We start from the raw sequence: 13,621 nt of genomic DNA on the forward strand, positions 1-13,621 counted from the left end.
TTCAAAGTAAATTTGTTAAGAAGTTCAACATCAATAGAGGGGTGGAAAAATGATCTCCGTGTATGAACAAACTTCCCCTTATAACTGTGTTCAAACATTACTCTTATTTTCTAAAGATAAAGATATTATTTTCAATAGATCCACGACTGGAGAAACAAAAATGATTATGATACATTCTTTGTCTTGCAAGGTGGGGTGGAGGATATGGAGGGGATGGATAGTGGTTGTGAAAGATTGAATTTTAGGGAAGCTTCTGAGTCACTTTGTTTTAAGAATGATATTCTATTGGGTAATTGAGAAGAGAGTCAAAATATAAAGATAATTGTGTTTTTTTTTAGAGTGAAAAAGAGGCAAAGCCTAGTTGTCTTTGTGATTCGACCTACGTTTTGCAATCTTTGGTGGTGGTGGTCCAAATTTTTATTTTATTTTTGGTTATTATTACTATAATTATTCTAAATTATTGAGTGTCCACGTGTTCCATCTAATAATCTGCCACGTTTCATATAAATCTTAAAATCTTTTTTGTTGTTGTTAAATTCAATATCTCAAATATGATGTGGTAGCCCTTTGCCTCAATCAGTATTGTGACGTTTAACTTTATTGCAACTTTTGTTTGCTTGTTTTACTTTAGACTATTAAAATTATTTTTCTCCACTACAAAAATCAAATTATTAAAATATATTTGATTGAAATAATTCTAATCAGACAAAGAGGAGTTCTTATCCGAACAACCTATTTCAACCGAGAAGTTAGTACAGTCGGAATGATAAATAACGCTTCATCTTTAATCAATAATAAGACTTAGATATTAAAAATTAAATTATAAAACATTTTATTTTTTAAAGTAAAATATTTCAAATATGAAGCTGAATTAATCGAATTTGATATTAAAGTTAAAAAGTGTTGAAACTAGGGCAAGCCATGCGGTCAAACCTATCTAAAGAATCTGTGCAAACACTATAATTTTAGTGTGAAAATTTGTGCTCCGTAAAAAGTGGGGATAACTTTACTGGCAAAGCAATCTAATGTCATGAATTCCTAAAATCTTCATTTACAAGTTGACAATATAATACTATACTCTATAAATTCAACTTTCTCAAAATCATGCGCCCTAAAAGCAAGCATATAATTAAACCCAACATGCTACTGATAACAGTAACAAAATACCCATAATATATATTCCCTCCGTTCACTTATACATGTTTGCTACACTAAAAATAGATGTTTATAATTACTAAATTACTCAAATGATAATTTATCACTTAGTTCATAATTAATTTACTCTTATTATTAACTTTATACTGTCATTTCCTAATGTATTTTCAAAGCAATGAATTTCTTTAATATATTCAAATGATGCTATAGTAAATTAATTATCATTCTATTTATTTGGTTTTTAAATAGTCAATTTGGACGAGTAATACTCCCCCTCCGTTCATCTTTACTTGTCCATCCTACTATTTTGAGATGTTCAAAAATACTTGTTCAGTTTATAAAACCAATGAATAATTTACTGTGTTGAGTTTATTTTACTCTTGCTATTAAGTACTCCTTCTGTCCCTAATTACTTGTCAACTTTTTCTTTTATAATTGTCCCTAATTACTTGTCCATTTTGATAAATCAAGAAAGGACAAAAAACTTTTACCTATTATATCCTCAATTAATTACTTTGAAAAAGGTAGAACTTTTTGAAAATCTTAAATTTTTAATTCATCCACTTATTAATTAATAGGGGTAAAATGGTAAACTCTCTATGTCGATAATTGTTTTCTTAATAGGTGTGTCAATTCAAAAGTGGACAAGTAATTAGGGACAGAGGGAGTACTATTCATTTGAATGTTTGATGACTTATATTTAATAAGGGTGATTTGGTAAAATTACTCATATCATCTACTGCTTTTTAATTCATGTATCAAGTCAATAGTGAACAATTATTGTTTGACATATAGAGTAAAAATGGACTTAGGGAGTATAAACTAGATATCTTTTGGATTAGATAGAATTGAGTATTCTATTTTCGAATAAATTGAGAAAAGTATATGTAGTAGACATTCTTTCTCCACTATGAATTTGTGTGGGCAACTGTAATTCCCACTTTGTGACGTAATTGTAAACCAATTCAACAATTTTAGTATACTAATGGATAATATTGATTCTTTGTCCAATCAATATGTTTTAGAATACTATTAATTGTGGAGATATGACATGTTTATTCCGATATATGTACGATTGAAATTATAAAATTGTGTGGCAAAAGGGGTAAAATAAACAATATTTGTCTTCTTGTGAAACTTGGTCATTTTTTCTATTAAGATACATTAGTGAGTTAAATTCCTTAGAGTTTTATGATTCCCCTCATGCTAAACCAAATTATATTTAACACACACTCATAGTAGTGCAAGAAACTTTTACTTTATTCGTGTACTTTATCTCACTATAGCCGTGAAGTATTTTATTTTTCAGATTACTAATTTCACTTTATAATAGTATATAAATTATTGATGATCGTGTAGAAATAAAAATCATTATAAAAAAAATCCTACTCCTCCAAGAAAAGTGTTGGCAACAACATAAAGTAAGATGCGCATGTAGTTGTTGTGTAAGTTCAAACATTTACATATAAAAGAGAAAAATTCACCTTTAATAACTACGTCTCTGTTAGACAACATGTTGAATGGTCAAGATTAAAAATTTATCCTTTTATAACCAAGTAAATAATGTAGTTTATGTCCTCATCAAGTAATAACTTTATATTGAGTTAATAACTACTCCAGTAGATACTATTGTTCGATTAGAATTTTGCTATTACTTTATTACCTATGTGTGAACAATAATGCTAACTAAAGTCAATATCGAGTCATTCACCACACTTATTTTTTTATATATATATACATAGTCCTTTCCTTACTTTTATTATTCCTCTCTTTCTTCATCAAATGTATTTTTTTAAGATGTAACTTGTATATAATTTAATTATCAAGATAAAGATATGAAAGTAAAGTATAGTTTAGAATAAAAATAGGAATATTCTTTTAATTATGTCACGACGCATGCAACATATTCTCCTCACAGGATAATATCTTCACCCTACCAACCTACAAACTCTGATCATCTTAATATCTTACTAGTACATAATTAACTTTTTCAGGATTAATTAATTGCTGCAGAGGGTTAAATTTAGTTTCCTGCAGGCAATACATATCATTAAGACATTAAACTTAGAAATTCGTGAGATTATAGCCAATGGCGGTGCCTTGAGCCACTAAATCTTTTGTATTCTACTATTCCTTAAAGGATAACCTTTTTACTTTATTTTACTAACTAAATACAAGTAGCTTGTTAGCATTTTGGAGTTTACCTACCTTTCATATTCATTCATACTACGTGGAAGTCTGTAATTAAGTTAAATACATCATTACTTTGATATAAATATCCGGTATGAGTAAATACTTTTTATTTGTAGTGTTACTTGCACATAAATAATGGGCCTAGTAGATCTTCTATATTTGGACCATGTTTAAACTGTTAGCTCCTCATTAAATGGATGATGCTTCAGCCCACTTCGGATGTGAAAAATATAGAAGAATATTGTGGAATTCAGAGTAATTATTCGTAGGAAATCCTCTGATAGAATAATTTCAAACATATTCTACAAGTTTCACCAACATATCGTCTAGACTTGTGCAATTTCATTCTTGCATTAGTCTAATTATGAAGGGTGACATTAGCCCCATAACTGGATGAGTGGCTGGTTGAAGGGTTAGCAGTTTATTTTTTGTCTTCACTTTCACTTTTGTTGTTGAGTAAGAAACTTCAAATAATGAGTTTTCTTTTCCATTCATATACCTAACAAAGACATGGGCCAAACGTTGAACACTCTTTTGTCTGGACTAAATCTAATAAATTCTCAAATTGGGCATCAATGTGTCATCAGTCATGTGTGGGATGGGATATGTTGCTATTATTTCCCCATCTTCTTGTTTTGTGCTCATGATGTCTTACGCTAATCAGGTATACTCAAATTCCACAACATGCTCATGTTACGTGCAAGCAACTTTAAAAGGAGTATTTTCGGAACTGACTCAGGCGACAAGATTCCTCTTACTTTCTCAAATTTTCCAATATCTGTAAACTTCAAACTATCCCATACTTACAAGTCAAGGATGCCACAAATTTGGAACAAATAAGAATAATAGTGAAGAATAAAATAACATATCAAATACAAGGAACAATTAAAAAGTTCAAAGAGGATAGACCATACCAGAATCAGTTACATTTCACCAAGTTCTTTCCATATACAAGTACCTGTGGCAATATAAGCTAAACTAACTTCACATCAGCTTTACAATTGATCCACACACCAATCAGACTCCTTAGCTCCAAGTTTCTAAAATCCAAAAGTACGTCAGAAGATTAACTATTGCTAATTTGTTTGTCTGGTTGTAGTCATAATCACCTACTATGCTTTCAGTAAAATCTAATCCTTAATCCTTGTGAAGCAAATATGAACTTGTGTAGGCTGTTGTCTCAATTACAATAAGAAAAAAGATACTAATGTTGTTCCCAACAACCATTGCAGCTTTGGTTGGAAATTCAAATTTGAAAAGCTTGTTTCATTTTTAGCTGCAGCAGCTGGTGTTTTTGGAGAAATGCTTGGTTCAGGCAGATCACATGCTCCAAAAGTCATATTCTCCTACATATAGAATTAAAGGCACCCAAAATGTCACAAAGTTGCATGTTTTGAATCCTAAAAAATACTATTTATGGCCTCAAAGTGGACTAGTGGAAACAAAGTTTAATAAGTAGCTCATTTGTACCTTGCAGGAAGCAATGTTTGCACACCCGCATACTAGATGTCCATTTGCCAAGTCTACAGCCTCAGGGGCTCCACCTCCATCACTTCTCTGCAAAGTCCACAATCAGTAAAATTAGTCGAAGAGAGAAGCAAATCTTATTAAAGACTCATTTCATAGATAGTCAGTTCAAACAAAAAGCATACCCTGTAAAAATCAACAGCAATGAAGTTAGGCCACCTTTTACCAGCAGCTTCATGGCATGTGTTCATCATGTCAATGAGTGGGGCTGAATTATGCTTGCAAGCTTGAGCAAAATCTGGGGCATCAGTAAAGTAGTTCATAAGGACTAACGACTTTGACTTAGTGTTCATAGAAGATGATTCTGCACGATTTGGACAAGAACCAGGTTTCATGCCACCATTTCCATCTGCAAATCCGAAGCCCTTGTATTTGAGAGTATGTTTTATCATTTTCCTCCAAAGGAATTTTAAGAGACCTAAAAATTTGATTTTAGAGATAAGCTAAAGACGAACTCACATTGGTTTTCTACCAAGTATCTCCACTCATAGGCAATGCCTTCTGAAGATTCTTTGGCAGACTTAGATGTGAAGACAACCAATCGCTGATTGTGCTGAACCATATCATCTACAGTTGGCCATTCTCCACCAGTTTTAGGCATCCGAGAAACTGGAAACCAGAATTTTCTAAGCCCAGCCGCATCAAACACCTTGTTTAGGCCATTCGGCGATGTAACATAATCCTCAATTATAATTGTAACAATTTCTGATGGGTTTGCTTCAAGAAACACTCCTATCTCCCTCAAGACATTGACTGCAGTTTGCTGACAGAAAAATTCCACATCAGTTTCAAAAGAAAGTAACTTTAAGTGATAAGAATCTAGAAATGTTGTAAACCAATGAGAAAATAGTCAATTTTTCTCCATTTTCCATCAAATTTATTACTGTAATGACAAGTAAAACAGGGAAAAAAATGAATTATATCCTCTTTTCCCTAAAGCTGCTAAGGATGAGAATGCCTCATATGCCAAAACAATGAACATCTGCAAACCTGTAAACATGCCAAAGTGTCGAAGTTATTAAGTATTACATCACTGGTTCATGAAAACTTACAAAAGCAGTATAATTGTAACATTTTGCTCCAAATGAGTGACATAGCCAGATGTCATTGTCGAAGTCATACATATCAAGCATTAAACCTCTTACACCATTCTGCGCCAATTCATGTCAAAAAGCTCATCAGTATCCATATATACAAGTAATTTGAAAACCTGTCAGAGCTACCAGTTCATGTCTTCCTAAATCGCAATTTCCGAACATTTTAATAGGGAAACAGAGAATAATAAAAAGTAGGTATTGCGGAATTGACTGGTGTTTTACCTTTTCTCTGTGAAAACCAATTTCTCCAAAATGTTATGATACTTTTAGCGTTCATACAAGTCATCTAACACTAAGAATCAAGTCAAGAGAAAGGTTAAAATAAATATACTATGACGCAGAAAGGTTTTTTACAGTCCTTTCCAAGCCCAGAGGCTTACAGTATGAAAGCTTAACTCAAGAGTTTGTTTCATCTCTTTTTCCTATAGGTTCTCATAGTTGCAAACTTAAGGTGCTTGTATTCCTCAATGTCCTAGTGATGGTTAACCTCAAGGAGATGAATATCTGAGTCTCAGCTCACCTAATTGGACAAGACAACAATTGCTAGTTTAGTGGTGTACGTGTACAATAAAAATCAGTGGAATAGTTTGAGATACACAAACCCCTGTAATCAATCTTTTAAGTGTTGGGAAAGGAAGGGATGGCAGTCTTTATTATATCCTTAATTAGACATTAGCACCAATTCTACTTCAAAGGATAGTGTAAGTAAGCCATCCCCACCACACCCCTACCCCTATGTCCTAACTCATTCATTGTATTGTTTGTCTAGATTATAAACAATGCTTGGGAAAATACTTTTTATTTACTTACCAAACACAAAGAAATAAGTAAGAAAAATACCTTTTTTACTTCATGCCAAACACACCCTAAATGTTAAAATCGTAGTACCAGGTACCCGAAATAGGTGAAGATTATATCAAAAGATTCAAATGTTGATGGTTCTAAAGTATGTAAAATCCTAGTGGCTTATTGACATGAACATATATCTTTAGTCCTATACATATTACAGATAATTGGTAGGTAAAATCATAATATGAAAGGTAAGGATGAAAGTTATAGTACTACTATGCAGGTATGGGGTAAGATGAGGATTGATAGTTTAGTACCCACAGTGTGTATAGGTAAAGTAAAAATTATTCAGTATCCTATTCATATTCATCCCTAGATAAATGGTTTTGAATAGTATTAATTTAGGGACTAAGGGTGTTCTGAAAAATATTTATGAGCCAAGAAAACCTAGTTGATAGCTCTGCTGGAGTAAATACAAGTCCAACCAGAACTCAGAAGCTAAAAGATCAACCCTTAAACCCTGGCACTTTAATTGAAATAATGACACTTGTCTGCTGCATTAAGCCATCAGATTTCTTCTGGAGCAATTCCAACTACTTTAACTTAAAGAGAACCCTCACCCCCATTATCAGAAAATGAAGCTTTCCAACGCAATTTTTACCAGATTGCAGAAACAGGTGACAGATTAATCCTTTGCAAAACAAAACAGTAGTCTGGAGGGCCAAAAACTACTTAAAATATTAGCAATAGCTGCTAATAATAATTCATAAAGTCTGATATAATAAACCATAAACTATACACAGAAAAGGAATCTATCTGCTGACATTCCTTCAAATCCGACACACTTCTAGCCCATACCTAACGTTGCATATTATAATAAAGTCCACGTACTAAAGTGCATAGAAACACAAAAATCAACAAGAGTCAGCAACAGCTAACAACTACAAGGCTGACTAACTCAACTTTAAACCTTCTCCATGTGCCAGGCATAGACATTAAAGTAATATAAAATAATAAAGGTAATAACAATAACAGTAATAGTAATACCATGAACTTTCATATAGAATAGGAGTAATATATAATTCTCAATCCAGTTCACAGTTTCTCATAATTGATTCAAAGGACTGTTTCGCCCAATAGATTAACTAACATCCTTTTGTTTGAATGATGTTTGACATCCTCCTTTGTTTTTTAGTACTTGGTTTTGGCATCATAGGAAAAAGAGCTAAACGCTTGTGATCTCTATATTTTTGAAGTGTTGAAGAAAGAGATCACGGAGGTGTAAACTTACATTTAGCTGTTCAGTGATGGTGTCCTGCTGATTCATTGGAGCTAATATTACACCTCCTGTCCCGGACTTCGCTTTCAATTTGGCAAAAGAATTGTGAGTCGTCAGCCAGGAGTACCGATTAAACGGCAATCCTTTCACCTACGATTATTCAAACATTTAACAGTTTAACTTCAACAACACATCAGGCCGCTAGCAAATATGACATTTATAGAAAATCCAGGGACGTATACATCTACCTACAATACAAGTAATCTGAAAAAAATCACAAACTGTAGGAAAATGCACCTTCGAAAGAGGATTGACCGGTTGAAGTCTAGTACAACGCGGACGGACATTGCCATTTGCGAGGCAAGTCTCACAATGTAATCCTGAATCACAACTTCCATTGGCTACACAACTTTGTCCTTCCTATCACCAGAAGAACAAAACATAAATACAATCGACAAAAGGCATCGGCGTTTGCTTCAACAAAAACAGTGAGCACGAAGATGAAGTAGTAATCACTTACCTTAAGAGCTTCACAACAAGCAAACAGAAGAGTAACCGCAACAAACAGAGTAACCGTAAACTTAAAATTCATAGCGAAATTCAAGCTCTGCAATGGAACATTCGTACAAATTAGGGCTCAGATCACATACAATAAGAACCAATCGCGCAATTAATCTCAGAAATCTCATGCATAGCAATTACTCTCTCCAGTCTCTGTGACACACTTAAACAAACACATAAATATACGATATCATAAGAATCGGCTTGCACAAGTACCTTTATCAATGGCGTCGATTGAAGAATCAGTTGGCCATTTTGAAGGGAAAAACTGCGTGAGTAAAGGAAAAGAAAGAGAAGAAATGAAGAAGTAACTGCAGTGTGTGGGGGACCTATGCCTCTGTGATTAGATAATGCCGCGCCAACAACTTCATATCTCAGCGGTTTTTCCATTTTATTTTTTTATATCCTTTTTCTTTTTTCAATTTTTTTTCATTCTAGACGATGTTCGGTACCCATTTTAAAGTTAGACTAAATTCGAATTCACCCCCAAAAAATTCACATTACCAGTAAAGTGCTCAGTAACAAAGACACTCCATACTCAAGAGTTGAGACACTCAATCTGAAACCTCTCATTAAAAATGAAATTCAACTAATTTTTTTATAAAAATCTTTCATTTGTTTTAATTTACGTGACACTTTTCATTTTTCGAGAGTTAAACAATTTAAGTTTGATCAAAAATTTGCGCATGGAACCTTCAATTTTTTTGAAATGAAATTTATATATTTGTAAACTAAGTAAAAAGTATCACAAATATTGATAATTTAAAATATTTAAAAAATGTATGAATAATTATGATCAAATATAAACTTGTTTGGATTTTAAAATTTTAAAAATATCACATAAAATGAGAATGATGGAGTGATAATTAAATAAAGCATGTGAACATTTCTGTCGTAGGTAAATGTGTACGCAAAACATTCATTGCCTTTAAACGTAAGTATTTGTCATACAAGTAGCACTAGTTGATTTTATTGCGCAGTAATTGAAGATTCTGAATTACTCGTTGTTCCATATTATGATGAATCATAAAAAATATACATAAAATGAATGATTTTACTATTTTACACTTTTATCTATTAAATAATTCCTTCATCTCACGTTAGTTGATCATTTTTCTTTTATACACTTATTAAAAAAAATATTTCACTAATTCACCCCTAAAAAACTTCTTATGAATTTTATAAACAAATGTGAATAGTATTAAAATGAATTAATTGCAATGGATAATATAGAAAAAATTTAATTAATGTTTTCTTGATTTAGTAAAGTGGACAACTACTCCCTCTATACGTTTTTACTGTTTGACTTGACACAAAAATTAAAAAATAATTATTGATATAAATATTTTACCATACTATTCCTATTAATGTTAAGGGTAAAACATTTGTGGTTGACTTATCGGTCACGGTTCGATTTTGAGCACCCCTAATGAAAAGTGACAAGTTAAAATGAAAATATACTTTAAAATTAAGTGATGAATAAAAATGAACGGAGGGAGTAATATGAGACAATTATTTTTAAAAAGATGATCAACTAATATGAGACGGAGGAAGTACCAAATATGCCTCAAAGTTAACAACCCTCGGTCCAACAATAGTTGTCCGCTATGGACTTTACACACTTTTTAAGAAACTATAAATAGAAGAGTAATTTTACTATATCACTCTTTACAAGAGTAATAAACACCATGTCTTAAAAAATACAATAGGGAAACGACTATAATTAATGACAATGGTAAATTAGGAACCAAGTGTAAAATTAGTCATTGATTTCATAAAGTGAAGTATTGTTGAACATTCCAAAATAATATTATGGACAAATATTGTTGGACGGGATTTATGTAGTTTGTCTTCTTTTTTTTTTTTTTACCTATTATACCCTCAATTTATTAACATTAAGCTAATTCCTTTGAAAAATATAGTGAATAAGAATATTTGAGATCCTATCAATTAATAAATGTAAAATGGTAAACTTATTATAAAAATTAATATTTTCTTAATAGATGTAATGTGCCAAATTAAAAATTTGACAAGTAAAAAATTGTTAGAAGAAATATATTTGTTAGAGAATTGGACGTTCCAATCATACTAGATAACTACTTAAATCATTATTTCATAACAATAAACTTGGCTTGACAGAAAAGTATGAAAATTTTATCCTTTTTTTTTGTTTGCCTTCTTCCTTTCTTAGAAATATACATGCGCAAGCTTTTAAGCAAAGTGTTGTGGTTGGGAAAACTTCTTAAATTGGATAACATTAGCCTTTTTTGTTCTAGTATAATAAAATGTTTTCTTTAATTACTTTTTTGTCCTTCAATTCAGAGCTTCTTTTATATTGTCACAAAAATACAAATATTTTTATCATTTAAGATTGATGTCAAATATGTAAATTAGATTTTACGTATTATTGCTCTTATTTAAAATCTAAAAGTGCAAAACATATTTGATCAGATCTGATGATCTTTTAACTTTTGGCCTTCCAAATTTTAAGTAAAACATAGGTGGCTAAAAATATCAAGACATTCAAATAATAAAATAATTTTTCATTCAATATAAATTTATATGTATGTATCATAATATACTACAAGTTATGTCTTACAAGGCATAACAAGTAATGTCGTACTACATAAAACGAGGAGACAAAAATTAGGGGACAAACAACACTAATTTCAATATAGTTTATGAGAAAATTACTTTCTTTCACGCGAGTTTTTAATAATACACATCTTAACAAAATTCAAACTTTCGAATACATGTATTTTCAATGTCCAGATTCATGTATTTCAGATACAAAAGATCAAAATTAGGTGTAATTTATTTTAGATATACTATACTAAAGTGGAGTCATGTGTATTTGACTCTCTAAATCGCCTCTCTCATATTTTCCCTTGTATCTACATTTCAGGGTGTATCTGGCATTCTTGATAGATGTATCTAATGTGATTTGTATGTATTTGAGATACACAAACTCTCTCGTTCGCTTCCCTTCCTAAAAATATGTATTATAGAGTATATTTGGTAAGCAAAAATGCGTGTATCTAGGTGTATTTGACTTAAAATTTATCATAAAATTATTAATTAGTAAGACAATATATAATTTTTATAAATATTTATGTAATTGGATAGTTTTTCGCAATTAAAGTCACCCCAAATTTGTGCAAAAACTTGTTTCTTCTTCATATATAAGCCCACGGCCTTGTTTGTTTAGTGGGCTGGACCGACCTTATTTACTGACTTGCCCCGCCAATAGAATTGGGCTTTAAATTGGTCCGGCTGTACCGAGCTTTGCTGCCCCACAAGTAATTTTATTTTATTTTCGAGAAAAATTTAGAAATAGCATACACAATAAACATAATAAGACTCTATAACTATAATGTCAATAATTGTGCTCCGTAGCTATAAATTATAGTTTCGTTTGTTATGGAAACTGTGGTTTGTATATTTCTGCCCGTTTGTATCTTTTGTTTGTGAATATACAAATAAGGTAAGTATATACAAATTCTGTATTTATATATTTAGGAATATTTCAGAACCCCATTTAAGTATTTCGTTTGCCAATATACAACTAGCTACGATAAACATTTACAAAATTCTGAATTTATACAATCAGACGAATAACAAGAATAAAGGAAACTACAGCCGAAAATTACAATTTTTCTTAAACCGTAGCTATGGTTACTAATATACGCTAAATGTTTTCTATTATGCATAATTTTCCCTTTTTTTATTTAAAAGTATTTAAATCACACTAAAAGAAGAAAAAACAAAAAATGAGAAAAGTTGTAGAAAAGGTATAAAGAACCCGTGGCCTAACAACTTTTGTCTGGTTGTGTACAACACTCTATTATTCTCTCAAGCAAGAATCTGCTGCCTTATTTATGAACCCCACCTTTTTATCCTCTTGTAAAAAAAATTACAAATAAAAATATTCTCTCATGGATTTGCCTTGGTAATCATTTTTTTTACACGTGTTTCTTCAATTTACACACCTCAAACACCATTATTTTCAATGCACATTAAGCAACAAATCTGTGACTTTAGTATACTCTCTCTATTTCAATTTACGTGATATTATTTTACTATACATAAATTTTAAAAAGAGACTTCTAAAAGTATAAAGTAAATCTCGAACATTGCTACGGCTATAGAAAAGAGTATCATCAATTTGCATATGTTAAACGCATGGTAAGAAATATCTATTGATGTTTACTCACACCTATTTATAATAAAATAAATATTTCATGTACACATAGTGTCCTAACAAATTGTTGATAAAATATGAAAGCAGCAAATTTCAAAAATTAGATCAAAATGCTTTAAAATTCATTGTAATTTTTTTTAGTCAAAGAAAGAAAAATAAAATTAACCTAATTTACCTCAATTTGTAACTAATTACCTCTCTAAAATTAAAATTAATGAAAATGCATACGTACCATTTTTTTTTTTAATTTCTTCGTGTGATGTAATAAAGTGTGGGGAGACTTTGTTTTGTAAGTCATTTACACATATTTTTTTTAGTTTTATAAGAATTTTTTAATTTTATACCTAAGAAATTTGATTTTATTTATTATTATTCAATTTATAAGCGGACGGACGTGAGGTGAGGGTGCATTTTATTTTGAGGACTAGAAAGATCTACTTTGACAGTGATTTTGTCAAATGGACTTTTATTACGATATTACCCTTACACTTATGGCTTGGATTGTACTGCATTTATTAAATATAAAAATATAAAAAATATCGGTGCAGATTTACTGACTTTGACAAATCAAAATACTACAAAAACAAATACTGTATATACCATTTTAGATGGAACAAGTCACCAATTGTTCATTTTTCGAAAATGACATTGTTCTGGACATATAACACTTTTATTAAAGAAAATTATACCGTGTAAATAAAGTATTTCTATTTTTAATTATATTTAACTTGTTAAATTATCCTAAAATAAGAAAATTGTAATATAAGTGGTAGAAATGATTAAAAATTGTTTTGAATCATTGGTTGAACTACTAGGTAT

General features: G+C 30.8%; 1 protein-coding gene across 1 annotated transcript; it reads right to left on the reverse strand.

The window, feature by feature from the left end:
• Positions 1-4,342: 4,342 nt before the first annotated feature.
• LOC102588129 (PI-PLC X domain-containing protein At5g67130-like) lies at positions 4,343-9,005 on the reverse strand. Its single transcript, XM_006346338.2, has 9 exons — positions 8,818-9,005; positions 8,561-8,647; positions 8,338-8,460; positions 8,053-8,190; positions 5,928-6,026; positions 5,335-5,638; positions 5,001-5,224; positions 4,819-4,905; positions 4,343-4,694 (listed from the first exon to the last, which is right to left on the reverse strand). The coding sequence occupies exons 1-9, from the start codon at positions 8,989-8,991 to the stop codon at positions 4,533-4,535; spliced, it is 1,398 nt and encodes a 465-aa protein (XP_006346400.2). The 5' UTR covers positions 8,992-9,005; the 3' UTR covers positions 4,343-4,532.
• Positions 9,006-13,621: the final 4,616 nt, after the last annotated feature.

This window comes from Solanum tuberosum, unplaced genomic scaffold (genome assembly GCF_000226075.1).
Source record: "Solanum tuberosum cultivar DM 1-3 516 R44 unplaced genomic scaffold, SolTub_3.0 scf00073, whole genome shotgun sequence".
Lineage (NCBI taxonomy): Eukaryota > Viridiplantae > Streptophyta > Magnoliopsida > Solanales > Solanaceae > Solanum > Solanum tuberosum.

Excerpts from the sequence above, each read along its gene's own strand:
- LOC102588129 (XM_006346338.2), bottom strand. The coding sequence starts at position 8,991 with ATGGAAAAACCGCTGAGATATGAAGTTGTTGGCGCGGCATTATCTAAT. Across the intron at positions 8,648-8,817 it reads AATCGACGCCATTGATAAAG|AGCTTGAATTTCGCTATGAA; the intron begins GTACTTGTGCAA and ends GTTCCATTGCAG. Across the intron at positions 6,027-8,052 it reads CCATCACTGAACAGCTAAAT|AATGGTGTAAGAGGTTTAAT; the intron begins GTAAGTTTACAC and ends GAATTGGCGCAG.